At 23.6% G+C, this 17,221-nt stretch overlaps 1 protein-coding gene across 4 annotated transcripts in view; it reads left to right on the top strand.

Annotated features, from left to right (window-relative positions):
* Positions 1-12,527, top strand: part of LOC127288250 (potassium voltage-gated channel protein Shal) — a 151,375-nt gene extending 138,848 nt beyond the window's left edge. For 3 of the 4 annotated variants that reach the window (XM_051315612.1, XM_051315608.1, XM_051315607.1), the window contains 2 exons: positions 5,034-5,274; positions 12,345-12,472. In XM_051315612.1, coding sequence (XP_051171569.1) covers positions 5,034-5,162 — 129 coding nt within the window. In that variant the 3' untranslated portion in view covers positions 5,163-5,274; positions 12,345-12,472. Of the gene's footprint in view, positions 1-5,033; positions 5,275-12,344 lie in introns of all 4 variants that reach the window. The other variant, XM_051315611.1, reaches the window with a different exon arrangement.
* The last annotated feature ends 4,694 nt before the right edge of the window (positions 12,528-17,221 follow it).

Below are 17,221 nucleotides of genomic sequence, written 5' to 3'. Positions count from 1 at the left end.
TTTATTAGTCCGACTGAAATTGACGTTTACTACTGAAAAACTGTTTTTTTTTAATTTTTTGTCTGACCAAATAAAATTTTACTACTAATTTTTTCCTGACTAAAACTTATATTTTACTACTGAAACGAAGAATAGAAAAATTGTCCGACTAAAAATTTTCTTCTACTACTTACACCAGATTTTAAAAACTCTGCTAGTTTGACAAACTGACGTTTAGTACTAAAAAACAAATTTTTGTAAAATGTAAATTAGTTTTTCAAAAAATTCTATCCTCATCAACTATTTAATAATTAATTAATTAATAATATTAATTTATTATTATTTAATAATATATAAATTATTAAAGTAATTTTATATTATATCAAAAAAAAAATTAATTAATTTTTTGAACTGGCATTTTTATTCTATTCACTTCTCATCGTTTAAGTATCAGAATACTTTTTTCCTTCAATCGAAAATAATGATTGACGAAGGGAAAAATATTCCGACAGAATTGAAATTAACTGTGGGGTGGGATTTGAAGGCAATGAATACAAGAGATACAAAAAAAAAAAAAAAGATGGGAGAAAAAAGTGAAACAACGAAGAAATACGTATACGGTTATACGTATCGCTGTTGTCTTCTTTTTTTTGCGATTAACGAATAATTCACTTTGATATTCCTTTTCGCCTGGCTTTTCTGCGAATTAGTATATATATATCTTTCTCTTTTAAGCCTCTACTTGTGCACTTCTTCTCTGCGAGCTGGTTCAAGTTCTTCACCACTTTCACCCCCTCCCCCCTTTTTTTTGTGCTCAATCTGGATGAATAAAAATTTAAAAAATTTTCCTTTTTTTTGTCCTCGTGCTCAATCTGAATAACTAAAAAAAAAATTTTTTAAAATTCCCTTTTTTTTGTTCACGTGCTTAATTTGAATAAATAAAAATTAAAAAATTTTCTCCCTTTTTTTCGGATAAAAATTCAAAATTTTGCATCTCAAATTTTTTAATTATTTTTTTTTTGTCTTATTTTTGAATATATATATAAGAAGAGTTTGAGCCAGCACAAAATTTCAAGATAGGAACGCATGCATATACTTGATCTCATAGGAAGATTCCAGCTTTCTGCGTGGAACTCAGAATTCCATGGATGGTTTTAGAGGAAAAAGTGTATACATCATTTTATGTCTTTTCATTTTTTTTTTACTATATTTCCGGTTTTCTTTATCTTCCATTTCCTTTATAAATACAAAGAAAAAGAAATTTGTAATATAGAACAAACAAATTTTCATTTATTGTTAAAGCAAATTTTTTTTTATCTACAATTTGGAATTGTTGTAATAACAAAATCACTTCAGATATTTGCTGTGACAACAAATTAAATTGTTGAGACAACAAAACAATTTTAATTTTACAATTTAATTGAATTTGGTTGTTTTATATTAAAAATCCGATAGTAAATATGCAAAAAAAAATTATTTCATATAAATAATCGATTACTTGACTATTATTAAATAAATTTTTCCTTAAATCGAATAAATATTTATTTAAACCAAATAATTTTTATTTGAATTAAATAAATTGTATTTAAATCAATAATTTCTGTATTTGAAAGAAATACAATTTTTTTAAAATAATTACCATTTAATTAAATAATTATTATTTAATACAAATAAATATTTATTTGATAATAGTCAAGTAAACAACTATTTGAATCAAATTTTTTTTTCAATTCCTTTTTTCCCATGAAACCTCAGCACTAAATTTCATATAGCTGAAAAAAAATTTTCAATTCTATTTCACAAAATTCCTTCTTCTTTTATATTTTCATTTTTTTTATTAGTTTTTAGAAGAAAAAAAAACTAAAATAGACGAGATCTTATTGGACAGAGAAGTGGTGTTTTTTTTTAAATCAATGTTTCACGCTTTCACGCTGACAAAATGCTTTTATTATTTTTTGTTTCTCAGTGGTTTTTATTAAATATTTAATTATTATTATGAATTTTAGCTGCGAAAAAACACTTTTTCACGCTTTTTAAAATGACAATTTTGTGAGTCATAAATTATTTTCTCTGCAATACTTTTAAGGGGAGACAGGAAATGATTTTCTGAATATAATGTAGAAAAAAAAAAGTTATTTGTTTTTTGTTCTCTATCAGAAAATTAACATCTACCAATCGAGTGACGGGATTATCGTTGCATATTATCGATGATGCTGCGATATGATAAAAGTAATTATATATAACCGAGAAAATGTCAGATTTGACAGAAAGTACCATTTTTCGATTTTTATTCTACTATTATTTTTTTTCTAGTTTTTTTTTTTATTTCTAATTTTCTATTTCTGTTTTTATTTCTATTTATTTATTTAATATTTCTAATTAAATTAAATACAAAATCGTTATTTTAACTAAATTTTTTTTGTTAATTTGTAAAATGGAAAATACTAAGAGAGACAAGTATTTTCGTTTGATCTGACGAAATAATTTTCAACTATATATTTGAACTCTTTTTCAGATTTGGTTAACTCAAATCGGATTAACCTAATTTATAATTGAAAATAAAAAAAATTAACATTTTACAGCTCTAATAAAGAAGCATTCGAATGGCATTTTAATCGAGTGCTTTATTTTTATTTTTTTTTCGTGTAATTAAGATTCAACGTCATACTTTTTACTCCTATAGAGGAAAATTTTTAATTAATTTACACGTTTATAGTCATTTTTTATTAAATTAAAAAAGAAGATATTATAGTTACTTATTGTTACGCATAGTTAATAAGTAAAAATAAAAAAAAAAAATTTACAGAATAAAAATAAAATAATAAAAAAAAAAAAAATTACAAATAAATAGAAATAAAAAATTATTTCCAATCGAAAATTTATTTTTCTGAACAATATTTTTTTTTTCTAATAAAAAAACTGTGAACAATAAATTCCATCCTTGTAGAAATAAATATTTGTCTCCCCTTATAAAATATGTCCTTTACGCTTCAACAATAGATAGATCACAAATTTCTTCTACACACGTCGCACCTTTACAACTACAGCAGCAAGGAATTGGGTTTTAAGGTTTGTTCGCAATAGTTTGAGACTACTTTTTACTTCAGTACAAAAAAAAAAAAAAAATAAAAAATAATTAAATAATTTTTTTTTCTTGTAAAAAATTTTTTTCTTCGCACCACTCAATTGCTTGCCAAGTTTTTTTTTTTATTTAATAATTTAGAGAAAAGGATTTCATCGGCCTCGATTATCAAATAATATATATGGCACATTTTAAAGAAGGTCATTGACAACAAAACTTCCGTTTAACAAAGGATTATCGTATCCGTTGTCATATATATATATATAATCGAAATTCCCGGTCGCAACTCACTCGCGTTAAGAGTCAATTAAATATCGATCGATCGTAAAACCCTAAGCTTCTTACTGCCGCTTCAATCACTTTTCTTCCGTGTAACTAACTATTTATGATCTTTTTTATCGATTTTAGATTTCGCTCCTGTATGTCAATGCAAAGAGGAAATCTCCTCAGCAAAATCTGTATCATAAATTTTAGAATCATTTTTTTTCAAATTTTTAATAATTAAATATTTTATTTATCACAAAAAAAATTTCTTTCCCGAAAAAAGGTTTTTTCCACATTTTTCTTTATAGTAGATTTTTTTTTTTACTATTTTAGAGCTTTTTACAAAAAAAAAATTTATCTTTGATCCAAAAGAAAAAAATCGAATATTTTTGAAAACATAATAAATTATTGGCAAATTAAATTCAACGACTGAATTTTAGTATCAATAATAATAATAATTATTTGACGATTGAATCAATTGAATTGGAAGTAAGAAGATTAGATTTGAAATGGAAATGCGTTGCGACCGGATGTTATTATAGAACTAGACCAATCTATAGACGGCATTGTATTATGCATAAAGTTAATTAAATCCAGAATTATTAATGTAGCACCTGAACACACATATACACAAATTTTCCCTCTCTATTTATAGCGAACGAATCTTAAATTTTCACACAATTATTTAGTATCATTATTATTATATTTGGAATGCTTAATAAGAGCTTTTTTTTGTAGATTTATTTTTATATTCTCTATTTTATATGTGAAAAAAAATCTTGATGTTGAATATATTGATGTATTTTTCCATTTTTCTTCAGGGCATGCAAATTTTTTTTTTTATTTATCTTTTTCTATTTAATCTTAAGATTTTTCATTTCTATCTCTCTCACTATGGAGAGATACAGATATATTGTGGAAAACAGGGTTCCGAGGCAATGTCGAAACTCTTAAACAACTTGACGTTTCTCAACGACGTCCATTTACCAAAGAATCTATATACTCGAGGCAAAACTTTTTAAAAAGTCCTCTCGCAAAAATAATCTTGAACATTTTCAAAACTTTTTTATTGTCAAAAATTCTTTAAGAAATAATAATTTCGCCAATTTTTCCGCTGAAAAACACACAAATATTGAATATCATGTTTTTTAATTCTTATTTTAATTTCAAATTTTTCTTGAATTTTTAAATTTCAATTTCATGTATTTTTAATATATCAAAAAGCAAATAAAAAAAAAAAAAATTCAATAATAATTTTTTTTATATTTAAAATTGAAAAAATACTCGAGGTTAACAAAAATAGAAATCATTTTTAACAATGTGACATGTACAGCACAAAAAAAGTAAAAAAAAAAAAAGATACATCTTATCCTCAGCATGTGATTTATCTTTCTTTCTACTATTCTTTCATTTCGTTTCCGTTTCCATTTTTCGTCTGGAAACTCATCGTTGCGCGGAATCCTGTTTTCTTCGACTCGATAAAATCCCTGAGAGAACCTCATTCTGCTTTTTCCCCCCTCCCCTTTAGGCACAATAGTTTTTGTTTACTATAGTCACTGAAAAGTATTACTATTATTGTTATTATTATAAAAAGAAAAAAAAAAAATTTCTTTTTTTAAATTAAAATTTTTTTGAAGTTTTTTTTTGAAATTTTTAGAAAAAGTTAGAGAAACTGTTTGAAATATTTGGGAAATAAAAATTGTTCCAGGATCTAAAGAAGCGCGCTTCCCACACCTGCGATATGCAGGTCCTACAGCCACTTCCGGTTCCCACCACCGCGCCTGCCATGACTACTTCCGGTGGGCAGCCACCGCTTCCGGTTTCGGAGATCGCTTGAGTCCAACTAAGAGATCAAACACCATCACCAATCCGCTATTGAACTACCTTCTATCACCGTCCTCCTCTACTCGCCCGAATCTGTCATTGCCAACCGGCTTTTACTTAAAACGGTGAGCCTTAACCTCAAAAAAAAAAAAAAAATTTTTTTTATTAAATTCCCACTTTCCTATCGAACCAGAGAGATAATGAGTGAAAAAAAAACAAAAATTTTTTCATCGCAAACCGTCGCGATCGATCTCCTAAGGGATATTCCTTTCGATTTTTTCCCTTTTTTACAATTATAGGTCATTTTTTTTTTAATTATAATATTTTCAATCGAAAAAATTGAAAATATACTGAAAATAACTGTTTTTGTAGTTGGAAATTAAAAGAAAAATACACATTTTAATTGGATAATAAAATAAAAGATTAATTTTTTTATTAAATTTTATGGTGGCTCAATTGGTAAGAGTGACCGGTGTTTAGTTATAAGGCTATGTCGGTTCGATCCCAGCCAACTGTGGAATTTTTTTTTTCAATTTAAAACACAATAATTTATTAAATTAATTTCTTGAATTATAGTTATAAAGTAATTGAATAATATCATGAATATCTAAAATTATTATTTTTATCCTAAACATATAAAATTGGTTATAGTTAAAAAAGAAAATGACTAAAATTATATCGTTTTTTTTTTTGAAATTATAAAATAAAATTAATCTGCAAACAAAGCTTATTACTTAATAAATGGAAATTAAAAGGCTTTAAGAACACGTTTTTAGAAGTAAAGATTATTTCTTCCAAGAAATTATTTTCTTGAAAGTAAATATTAAATTTTCAAATGAAAATATATAATTTAATAAATGTCATTTATAATTTTCAAAATTAATTAATTTTTACTTTTAATTTATTTAAATACGTTTAAACTTATTTTCCAATTAAAGTAAATTTATTTTTCAAATTAAGTTAAATTTATTTTACAAAAATAAAAATTATTTAAATTTCTAAAGTTTTCGAAAAAAAAAAATTTTTTTTTTTTAGGGTTTTCTGAAGTTACTATATTGAATTGCTAAAACAATTATACTTGAAATCGCAATAAAATTTTCCCATCAGTTTATTCAACAAGACGAGTTAACAAGTTTGCCACTTTACTCCAATAAAAACTGAAACTTAATTAATTTCCAACTAAAGAAACAGATAATTGTCATTTAAACAGAATTTTACCGAGGGAAAAAAAAGTTTATCTTTTAGAATAAATGAAGGATAATGAAAAGAATATATAGAAATTTTTTTTTAATACCCTCTTTTTATTTGTAAAAGAGTGAGTTTTAAGCAGAACGAATTATTATTATTATTATTTTTTTTTTTGTTGGCTTATCCAGAGCAGCCAGGCAATATAAGTGGTTGGTTTTCTTTTTATTTTGTTACTGGCACGTCGAAAGGAATAAGCCACAAAACTGAAGAATCCGTAGCCAATGTCGTGTTCTTCTTTTCTTCTTTTTTTTTCTCGAAACTTTAAAGGTTAACGGAACTAATTAAATAAGAAGAGTCACAACTTGGTCTAGATCCAAACAAGTGAAAAAAAAAAGAAAAAATCCAAGACAAAGAGAATCAATTCCCTGAAAGTGTCTCTGGTGAGAAGAAAATTTTTTCTTTCGCGTCAATCTAACTTTAACAGAATCTTGATAGTCAATAACGAAGCTTTTATTTTTCTAACTAAAAGCATTATTTTCCCATTTTTTTTTGCCGTGGGTCAAATAAAAGCTTTTAACAAGAAAGCATCTTTAAAAATATTTATTGTAATTTAAAAAATTATCTCTGGTTCGATGGAATAATGGTTGAAAGAGAAATTTATATAGTTAAATAAAAAAAAAAAATTTTTTTTTGCTTTAGTCTAGAGAGCTTTTAGCCTTATCTTGCGTCAAATTCTAGTACTATTTTAATCTTACGAGTTCCCCTTTATCGGCATTAATTAAAGTTGACCACTTGAACGAGTTTACCCACAGCAGGTATAAAAGGAACCTATTGTGTCGTGAAATACTGATACTATTCACTTATCTTTCTAGCCCCGGGAATTTTTTTTTAAAAACCTTTTCCTAATTTGCACGTTCTGCCTGTTTAGATAAACATATATAATTTTATGGAAATTTTTTTTTTTTTTTATTTCACGAATGATTGAGTCTTTTTTTTTCTATCATTCATCTGAAACTTGACCTTTTTGCTTCTTCACTGAACTAAACGAATACACACTTACCTACTGTTGAGGAATCAGGGCGCATGTAGAAAGAGCTTTTACCAACAACGCATGAGTATTGATTAGATAAAATCATGAATTACAAACGATAAGGGGAAAAAAATTTAGTTCGACGCCGAAAAATCCTTTTCTTGTGTAAATTGAGATTTTTTTTTTTTAATTTGACAAATTTTTTAAAAGGGTAAATATTTATAAAAAAAAAAGTTTACGGGAATTTTAAAAATATTTCAAATATATAGAAAACATATATGTGGAAAATAAAATTTTCTAATAAAACTAACGAAACTTTACTGAAAATAAAAAAATTTGAACAATTTTAAACTTAAAATAAAAGGTAAAAATATTTAAAAGTTTATATTATCCCAAGAAGCTTCGATGTCTGACTATACTTGGATTTTACTACTGATACAAAAATTAACTGCAAGGAAAATAAATTTTATTTCATTGTAGTTTTATTTAGAAAATAAAAAAAACTGTTTTTCTATTATTAACAAGCATTGTCTGACTAAAACGTACTTTTACTACTGATAGATTATGGCTGACTAAAAGTGACATTAACTCCTGATAATGAAATTAAAAAACTGAAAGTCTAACTAAAAGTAACTTAATCTACTGATGGTGAAAAATAAAACAAATTTTTTCTTATTCGGTCTGACTAAAATGTACTTTTACTACTGATAGATTATGGCTGACTAAAAGTGACTTTAATTCCTGATAATAGAATTAAAAAACTGAAAGTCTAACTAAAAGTAACTTAATTTACTGATGGTGAAAAATAAAACAAAATTTTTTCTCATTCGGTCTGACTAAATCTACTTCGTACTACTGATGCTTCGATTTTAGATACTTAATTGAAATTTACTTGTACTACTAATAGAAATACTAGCACTACTTTGTAACAAAGTAAAAGAATTTAGAAAATCTTTAACGAAACAATTTCTTTACTACGTCACTAAAATTTAACAAGAATTTCAATAAAAAAGTTTCTTGGGTTAATATAAAAAAATTTGTATAAAAAATAATATAAAAATAGTACAAAAAATAGTATGAAAAATAGCATAAAAAATAGTATAAAAAATAGTATAAAAAATAGTATAAAAAATAGTATAAAAAAATAAGATAAAAAATATTATAATAAATAGTATAATAAATACTATAATAAAATAGGTATAAAAATTTGTTATATAAAAAATTGTTATAAAAAAATTAATGTGTAGAAAAATGGTTATTAAAAAAAAATTGAATATAAAAACTTTAGTTTTATATTTTCAACAATTGAAAATATAATATTAGTAACAATAAAAAATTTATTAAACATCGTATTAATTTCTATTCTATTTTCGAAAGAGACTGATTTGTCTATTTTTTATCGTGACAGATAGAAAGACATTTGTTTTCGTGTTGGAAGAAAATTGATTGTCTCCACTTGTATACACACATATATAGTTGAGAAAAACATATATATATATATATAGTTGAAAAAGCTTTGTATCTCCAGTTCTTTCTGGAATACAAAGCTGACGTTGGTCCTATATACCCATTTGTTTGAAATGCAGAGATTTATCTCTTATTGCACAGATAATGCAACATATAGCTATATTATTTTAAAATAGAAAAATATAATGGAAATTCTTAAGCTATATACACGACTCAATATACTTTTCTGTCTTTATGAATTTTTTTTTTTTTTGGTTTGAGAAAACTAAGTATTTATAAAATAATAATGTTTATTTTTTTTTTGTTTTTGTGATATAGAAATTTATTTTATTAAAAGATTTATTATATTTATTATATTTATATATTTATATTTTTATATTTTTAAACTTATATTTTTTATTTATATTTACATATTATATATTTATATTTACTTTTTATACTTATTATTTATACTTTATTATTGTGACGAAATATTTTAACTAACTGCAACTGATTTTAACTAATAATATTTGTAATTTGGAATGTCTGACTATGATTTACTTCTACTACTGAAAATAATGTCATACAAATTGAAATAACTTTGAGCGAAACTGACTATTACTACTGATTGTTAACAGTTGATGGTTTTTTTTTAATTTTTTGTCTGACTAAAATTGTACTTTACTACTGTATAGACAAATAATATTTGATAAATTTAGTCTGACTACAAATTAACTTGTACTACTGACAAATTATACAAAGCCTTCTGTCTGACCGAGACTGACTTTCTCTACTGAGACATAATTAATAAAAAAATTTTAATTTTTCCCTACCACAGTTGACTAAGAAACTTTTTTTCAATTTATTTTATTTTTGATGAAAAAAAATTCAATTTTACAAATTATTAAAAAAAATTTGTATCGAAAAAATTACTTCTATCATTTTTTTTTCCTTTTTTTTTCACTTTTTCATCTGAAAATTCGAAAAAAATTTCCTACCACAAAAATTACTCTTGTCATTTTTTTTTCCATTTACTCTTTTTTTTTACTTCTTCATTCTGTATTTAACGATAAAAAAAAATTCTCTTTGAAAATAGTAAATTAAAAATATGTATATGAAAAAAGTACAAATTAGAGAATAAATTTGAACAAAATTTGAGTGATATTTGAAATCGATGGCGAATTGTCAAAACATGACAATAAAAGAAATGAGAATGTTATTGAAGAGATCTCTCTACACAATGGAAATCTCGACGATAATTGAACGCCAACAGTGCATTGCTTAAATTTCAATTTGACTCGAGCCACAAGGACTCTTCTCGTTTTGAGGGCTTCTAAGGGAATCAGCTTCAATTTCTGGTCGAAAATCCTTATTCATAGTTATTTCACTGTTAAATAAGGATTAATGGATAAAGGACTCTTAAATTAGAATATAAATCGATATTGTAGCCAAAGAAATTATATTCTTTGTAATTTTGTCAAAAAAGTAAACTAACAAAAAAAATTGTTTATCAAAAAGGGCAATGAAAAATCAAATAACAAAAAAAAACACGGTTTAGCAGAATATTGAAGTTTTCATTTTTCCAAAAAAAAAAAAAAAATTCTACTTTATATTTCTCTTTTTGTAATTCTTCATTTATTTATTATATAAATGAAAACAAGTTTTAGTTTCGTTTCAGGACAGTGGGCAAAAAATTAATTTCAAAAAAGTAATTAAAAGGGAAAAAGAGAGGTCAAAAGAGGAATAGGATAGAAATCTTTTTTGATCAAAGGCTTTTTCTTCAAAATAACCTTTACAAAACTCGATTAACAGTTTTTTTGCTGTAAATGAGAAAAAAAAATATTTAAGAACATACTGCACTATCAAAGGAAGATGGAATTTACTTTAACTTTGTTTCTTTCAATTAATGAGATAGTTTATTCACAAAAAAAAAGCTAAAAATGTAGTTGACAAAAGGGAAAAAACATTCTGTGAATAATATTCAATTTTTGTTTTCACTTTATTCGTTTTATTAATTAATAATTACACTAGAGTCTCCGAAGAGAGGACAGAAAGAGTCTTGGACCTCTCTACGGAATTCGTCCTTGACGCCGAAAATTGTAAACACTCCAGGGCCGTATATCGTATCACAGAGATGTGTTTTTTTTAACAGAATACATTCTGTTACGTTTGTAAAACACTACGCGAGAAAGGTACACTGTACACTAAAAACAAACGCTCCTGAGTTCACGTTCCTCTTTCTGATCCCGCCCATCTCTTCCCCCCTCACTCCTTACCGCGCCGCGTCACTACTTAGTCCTCTCTTCAGAAGTCCTCTCTTGGGAGACTCCAGTGTAGTTATTTATTAAAAATTAAAAAAAAATAAATTAATTAAATTAAAAAAAATTAAAATAATTAAATAATTAAAAATAAATAATTAAAAATTTAAAATAAATTAAAAAAAAAAACTTTATGATTTAAAATCATTTTTAAAAAAATTAAAGGTAAAAATTATTTTGAATTACAAATTTTTTAATTCAAAAATATTTAAAATTTAAAATTACAAATTTTTAAATGAATGTGAAGAAGAGAAATAATAGAGAGCTTAATAATAAGAAGAAAAAGTAGATTGAAAGTGCAGGCAAATAATAACATTTGATAAATTTTTCATATTCAGTGTGATTGTAGATCAGAAAATCAATAGTCGTAAATTGGCAGTACCGGATATTGAAAGCATAGCATATAATAAATATCGAATTTCAATTTTACGTTATTTTCTTACATTTCCTTATTGAATACTGAAATTTTTTTCAAATATATTACTTATACTTTATATATTATTATATACAACATATTTTTGTATAATATTATTTTTAATTTAAATATTATTTATTATTATTTATTTATTTATTTATTTATTATTATTCATTTAAAAGGAAAGTATTTATTTATTATACAGCAATATTTGTTTTTTAAATTATAATTCAATTGAACTAATTTCGAATCTTGTTGACGAAAGTAAAATGAAAAAAAATCATTCATTCATTAAAATTCATTGGCATTTTCATTACGATATAAATCTTTGAAAATAAGAAATATTTCTGTTTATCAAATAATTTTTACATTTTCAGTCGCTTTTTGCATTTTTATTTATTCTTAACGTACTTTTCATTTCCATTTTGCCTTGCATGAGCTTCAATTAGTTTATAGTAAGAAGTAGTATTTACAATAATTTTCCAATTGGAAAAGGATTTTAAAAATTTCATCGTCTACACTTCTACTTACTTTTAATGTTTTTTTTCCCCTTTTTTATTCCCCTTTTTTCCATTTAAATATTATTCAACTTCTTTTTTTTATTTTCTCCTTTTTCTTTTCCTTAAAGTCTATTTTTATTTTTTCTCACGTTTATATAATTTTTTTTTCACCGGCAAAAGCGAAAATAAAAAAAAAAATGTTTAAACTGTGTGGTAAACTCGTTCACAAAAAAAAGACGCAAAGAACAATTTTTTGAAGAAATTGAACCAAAAAGCGGATGTCCTTTGTTCTTTCCAGTTCCGAAGGGCAAGTGAGAGGCATCGAGTGCCAAGTATTTAAGGATAAAAGCAGCAGCGTTGGAATACCAAAAAAAAAAAAAAAAGAAAAAAAAATCATCATTGAAGTCACAGAAAATCGTCTTAAATTCTTCTCGAAAAAAGAAAAGGAATCATCGCAACACTGCGATTTTAAACGGATCAACTAGAAAAAAAAAATTAATTTTTTTTTTTTACGAAATTTTTTCCGATTTCTGTAACTTCAATCGTTTGTTGAAAAAAAAAACCGACTGCGCGCGAAAAATCTGTATAGTGTATAGTTCACTTTCCATTAGACTAATTATAATAAAAATAAAAAAAAAAAAAAAAATATTTTATTGACTCGTCTTTTAGAGACGAAATAAACGGACTCGATTCGTCTTTTTCTAAAGGGGCCTTCCGCGCAACGGATTACCTTCTATTGTATTTAATATGCTCGGATTTAAAAAAAAAAGGCGCCCAAAGTACCTTTTGAATTTAAGTAAGATATATGCCCTCGTTCTTTCAAGAAAACTTCGCTCGAGTCTTAAAGCCTCGTTTTCGAAGTTACACTAAAAAAAAAAAAAAAAAAAAAAACTATAAATGCGTGTCAAGCCAGGCTCGCAATAAATGAGCCCAACGGCAAAATTCAGTTGTTATCTCAATAATAATTATGTATAATTATAATTTATTCGCGAAATCTTCACTCACTGTAAATATACTTATAATTGAGCAAAATTTTGTAAATTATACAATTTATTGGATATTATTTTATTATTAATATTATTATTATTTTATTTTTAATTTGTTTTCTATTATTATTTTTAAATATTTTATTAAGTAAATTATTTTTATTTTCTATTAATATTTTTGTTTTTTTTTATTATTTATAAATTAATTTCCTTTTTTTTTCCAAAGTATAGATGAAAACCAAAAAGATAAAAGATTATTTTTTTTATGATTTTTATTATCTCAATAATAAACAATTTTTGCTCAATTATTATCAATAATAAATTCGAAGAAAATAATTTCCATTTTTTTTTTCCCCAATATTCACGAACAATAACATCTCTCAATTTATCTTCAATTAAAAAAGTGAAATATTTCATGAATTCTAATAATTACCAATGTATTTTATTATTAAATACCTTTGGTAAATTTTTTTTTTTAATTAACATACATATTCGTCGGTATTCACTATTTTTTTTTTTTAAATTGAAATAAACTCGACATAAAATTTCACTTAGACTGTATTAACAATTAAATGTCATTTAATAATATTAATCATCGAAGTAAAATTATAATTAATGTTTCTAATTAGCGAAAGAAAGAAAATTTATCTCAAAAATTTTTAAAAAAATTTCAAATAAATTAAAATATTCTTGTTAAAATAAATTGCAAAACCAAATAACTAATAAAAATTTATTATTTTACATATTTTTAATAATAAATTCACGTGGATATTGGGTTAAAATCTTTTTTTTTTAATAATTAAAAAATAAATATTCAATAAAATTTATTGTAAAATCAAATTGAGATAATTTAAAAAAAAAAATGTATATTATAATTTTAATAGTTTATTTTTGTACATTTAGAATGTGTTTATTGACAAATTTTAATTTTTGTTGTACTATTTAACTTTAAAAAAAATTGATAATTTAATAAATTTTTATTTATTTTTTTAATTTACATATTTTTAAATAAATTGCGTTTTATTTTAATATATACATAGAATCAACCAGACATGTTCGTGCAATTTAATCCTAAAAAACAAAGAAATTTATTCTAAACTGTTTCGAATGTAGACAGCGAGAGATTTAAGAGAAAGTTTCTCTAGTTTAAAAGATTTGCGAAAAAATTTGTGAAAATCGTTGTTTGTTAGTTTTGAAAATTGCAAATTTAGTTGGAAAGTGTTTCATTTAAAGTCAACGAAACTTGATTTGTTGAAGAGTAAATAAATTTTAAAATCTATTTAATGTACAATATGAAGTTTACTTATAAAAATAAAGTGAAAGAGAAAAATAAAAATTTATCCACAAAAAAAAAAATATCAACGTTAACAATATATTATCAATATAAAAAAAAAAATTTATAATAAAATTCAAATTTTCATCTAAATGTAGAACAATATATTTTATATTAATAATTATTTTACATTAATAATATTATTAACAATATTTTATATTAATATAATAATAATATTGTTTAATATTAATATTGCGATATTTTGAATTTTAGAATAAATTTTTTGTTTTTAATTTAAAAATTTAAATATTGATAGAATTTATTAACGTTATGATTTACGAATATTGACTGTATAAAAACAAATTATAGTTAATAATAGTTATGTGTACATAGTAATAAATAGAAATTATTGATAAATAAACTTAAAAAAAAAAAAAAACAATTTTCGAGACTTTAAATGAAACTTTTTTTTCTCAACGTTTGCAGATAGACTGTAAATTGAGTCCGAGCGTTAAAGAAAGTGTATTTAATTAGCAGATTATAATGAAAATGGATTTAGGAATTAGGTATAAAAGTAAATGAAAAAAAAAAGAATAATAAAAAATAAATTGATATTGTCTGCGAGAAAAGTTTCATTTTGTAAGCACGCAAGTAAAGAAAAATGCATTTAATTATTTTCTTGTATGTATATATATATAGATTCAATAAGAGAAAGAAGAATTTGAATGTGAAACTTTCTTTTTTTCAAGAATTTAATTTAATTTCTTTTTTTTTTAAAAAACAAATTTTTCGAACGAATACGTTCCAAGTTCTATTTTTATCAACGATCTTAACATATCACATTTTCAAATTTTTTTTTTACACAAAAAATTTAATTTTTTTTTTTGGTAATTTAAAAAATACAAAATTGCGTAAAATTCAAAAATTATTTTATAAATAAAAATTTGTTCTGTCTCTTTTCCTCTCTTTGTGCTTACAAAATATTTTACAGTTGAATGTCCGAAAAAAAAAGTTTAAAGTTCGATTGTCGATAATTTCAAAAAAAAGCTACGATCTCCTGAAATATTCGCTCCTTTTTTTTAAATTTAATTGCAAAAAAAGAGAAAAATTTTTAATTTACAATTTTAATAAAATGATTATTAGTTTTTTTTTTTTTGCTAGTTTGGACTCTATTTTTCAATAAAAACTTCCGAGTGAATAATATATTAGGAAAAATGTGAAGTGATGCCATGAAATTTTATCATTTTTTCTAATTCTTCTATTTAAGATAAATATCTCAATATTTGCTTCTCTTTTACATTCCTAAAGCGCACACTTCATAAGAAAAAAAAATTGTTTTTTAACAATCGAATTGTAATTTTAGAGAATCGCGTGTCTCTCGCGAGTGTCCACTCGTTTTATCGGTGTCAAAAAAAAAAAAAAAAATCACAGAAACGTTGTATAATTTTAACGTAACTGTTTTAAAACAACTATAAGTTTTAAAAAAAATAATACCACCGTCGATTTTTGTACAGCATATATATAATAATAATAATAATAAAAATAAAAAATTAGTCTCGATAAATTTTAAGTGTCACTGTAAATAGACGTGTGATCGAATTTCAAATCGATCGTGTTGTGTGTAAGAATGTTTTTTGAAAACAAATGATGGGAAGATGCTTTAGGGGAAAACAGAAATAAAAAAAAAAAAAAAATTATATAGATCGTGTTCAGAAATTACTATGTGTGCCATTTGCGTTGCATTCGTGCGTCCTTGTCGAAAATGAAAAGAAAAATTCTAATTATAATAATGAACACATATATTTTCTAATTTAAAAAAAAATACATTAATATATTTAGACTATTCTTTCAGGGAACGATCGTTGGACTTAGCTAGCCTTTGAAAATAAAAAAAAAAAAAAAACTATTATAATAAATATAGTTGTAAAAAAAATAGCCACATATTGTAAATAGCTTTAAAATTAATTTTTGTTTCTTTTTCAATTATAAATATATATATAATAAAACTATTTCTACATCTGGAATTTCTTTGTAATCTTAAAAAAAAATTTCATTAATAGGATTATAAAGTACCTGTTTGTAATTGTTCAAGTCCAATGATCACGTGTTTGTAATTCGTAGACTTGATTCTAAAAAATAAAAAAATGAAAAATAAAATAAATCTTTATGTGTATAAAAAAAAATTTGGATTTATCGAAAAAACAGACGACGAAGATTATTAAATAGAAACTTATGGCGGAAGAATTTTAAGTCTTTCAAATTTATTACTGTACTGCCAAGTTTTCCGAAGCAACGCTGACTCGATGTACTGACATTCGAAATAAAAAAAAAATGTTTCGACTATTTTTTCTTTTGTCATTGAAAAATGACATTTTTTTGAATATTTCATTTTTGGAATTGAAATTATTTCAATAGAAGAAAATCAGGCTGCCAAATCAGACATTTAGTTAAAAACAGTTTTTTTTAAATTTCAATTCAGCAAATCCAATTTTTAGGAATAAAATAATAAAAATAAATAAAATTTGAAATTAATTTATTATTCGTTTGTAAAAAAAAAAAAAAGATAAAATAGTCAAACCTTTTTTTTTTATTCAAACTTATAGGAGCCTTTCAACTTCGTGCACTGAAAGGAATAATTAAATTTTTTATATATTTCAGAAATGTTCTATTCGTAGTTTTGTAATTATAATTCAAATTAGAACGAATTGTATTTTGACATTTATTATATTTCTAGAATTCTAGAATATTGTAATTTATTTATTTTATATTAATTTTATTCCCCTGGCATAAAGTAAATAAATTCCGTCGATTGCAATTAATTTCATTCTTATTATTAAAAATTTTAATATCCTTAATATACAAAAATTAATAATATATAATTAAATAATTTAATTAGAAAAATGATAAATTTTTTTA

Source organism: Leptopilina boulardi, unplaced genomic scaffold (genome assembly GCF_019393585.1).
Source record: "Leptopilina boulardi isolate dan_hultmark-lab unplaced genomic scaffold, ZJU_Lbou_2.1 LbouV2_38, whole genome shotgun sequence".
NCBI classification, from domain to species: domain Eukaryota; kingdom Metazoa; phylum Arthropoda; class Insecta; order Hymenoptera; family Figitidae; genus Leptopilina; species Leptopilina boulardi.
Note: the sequence above shows the minus strand (reverse complement) of the source record. Positions and strands in the feature narration are given on the sequence as shown.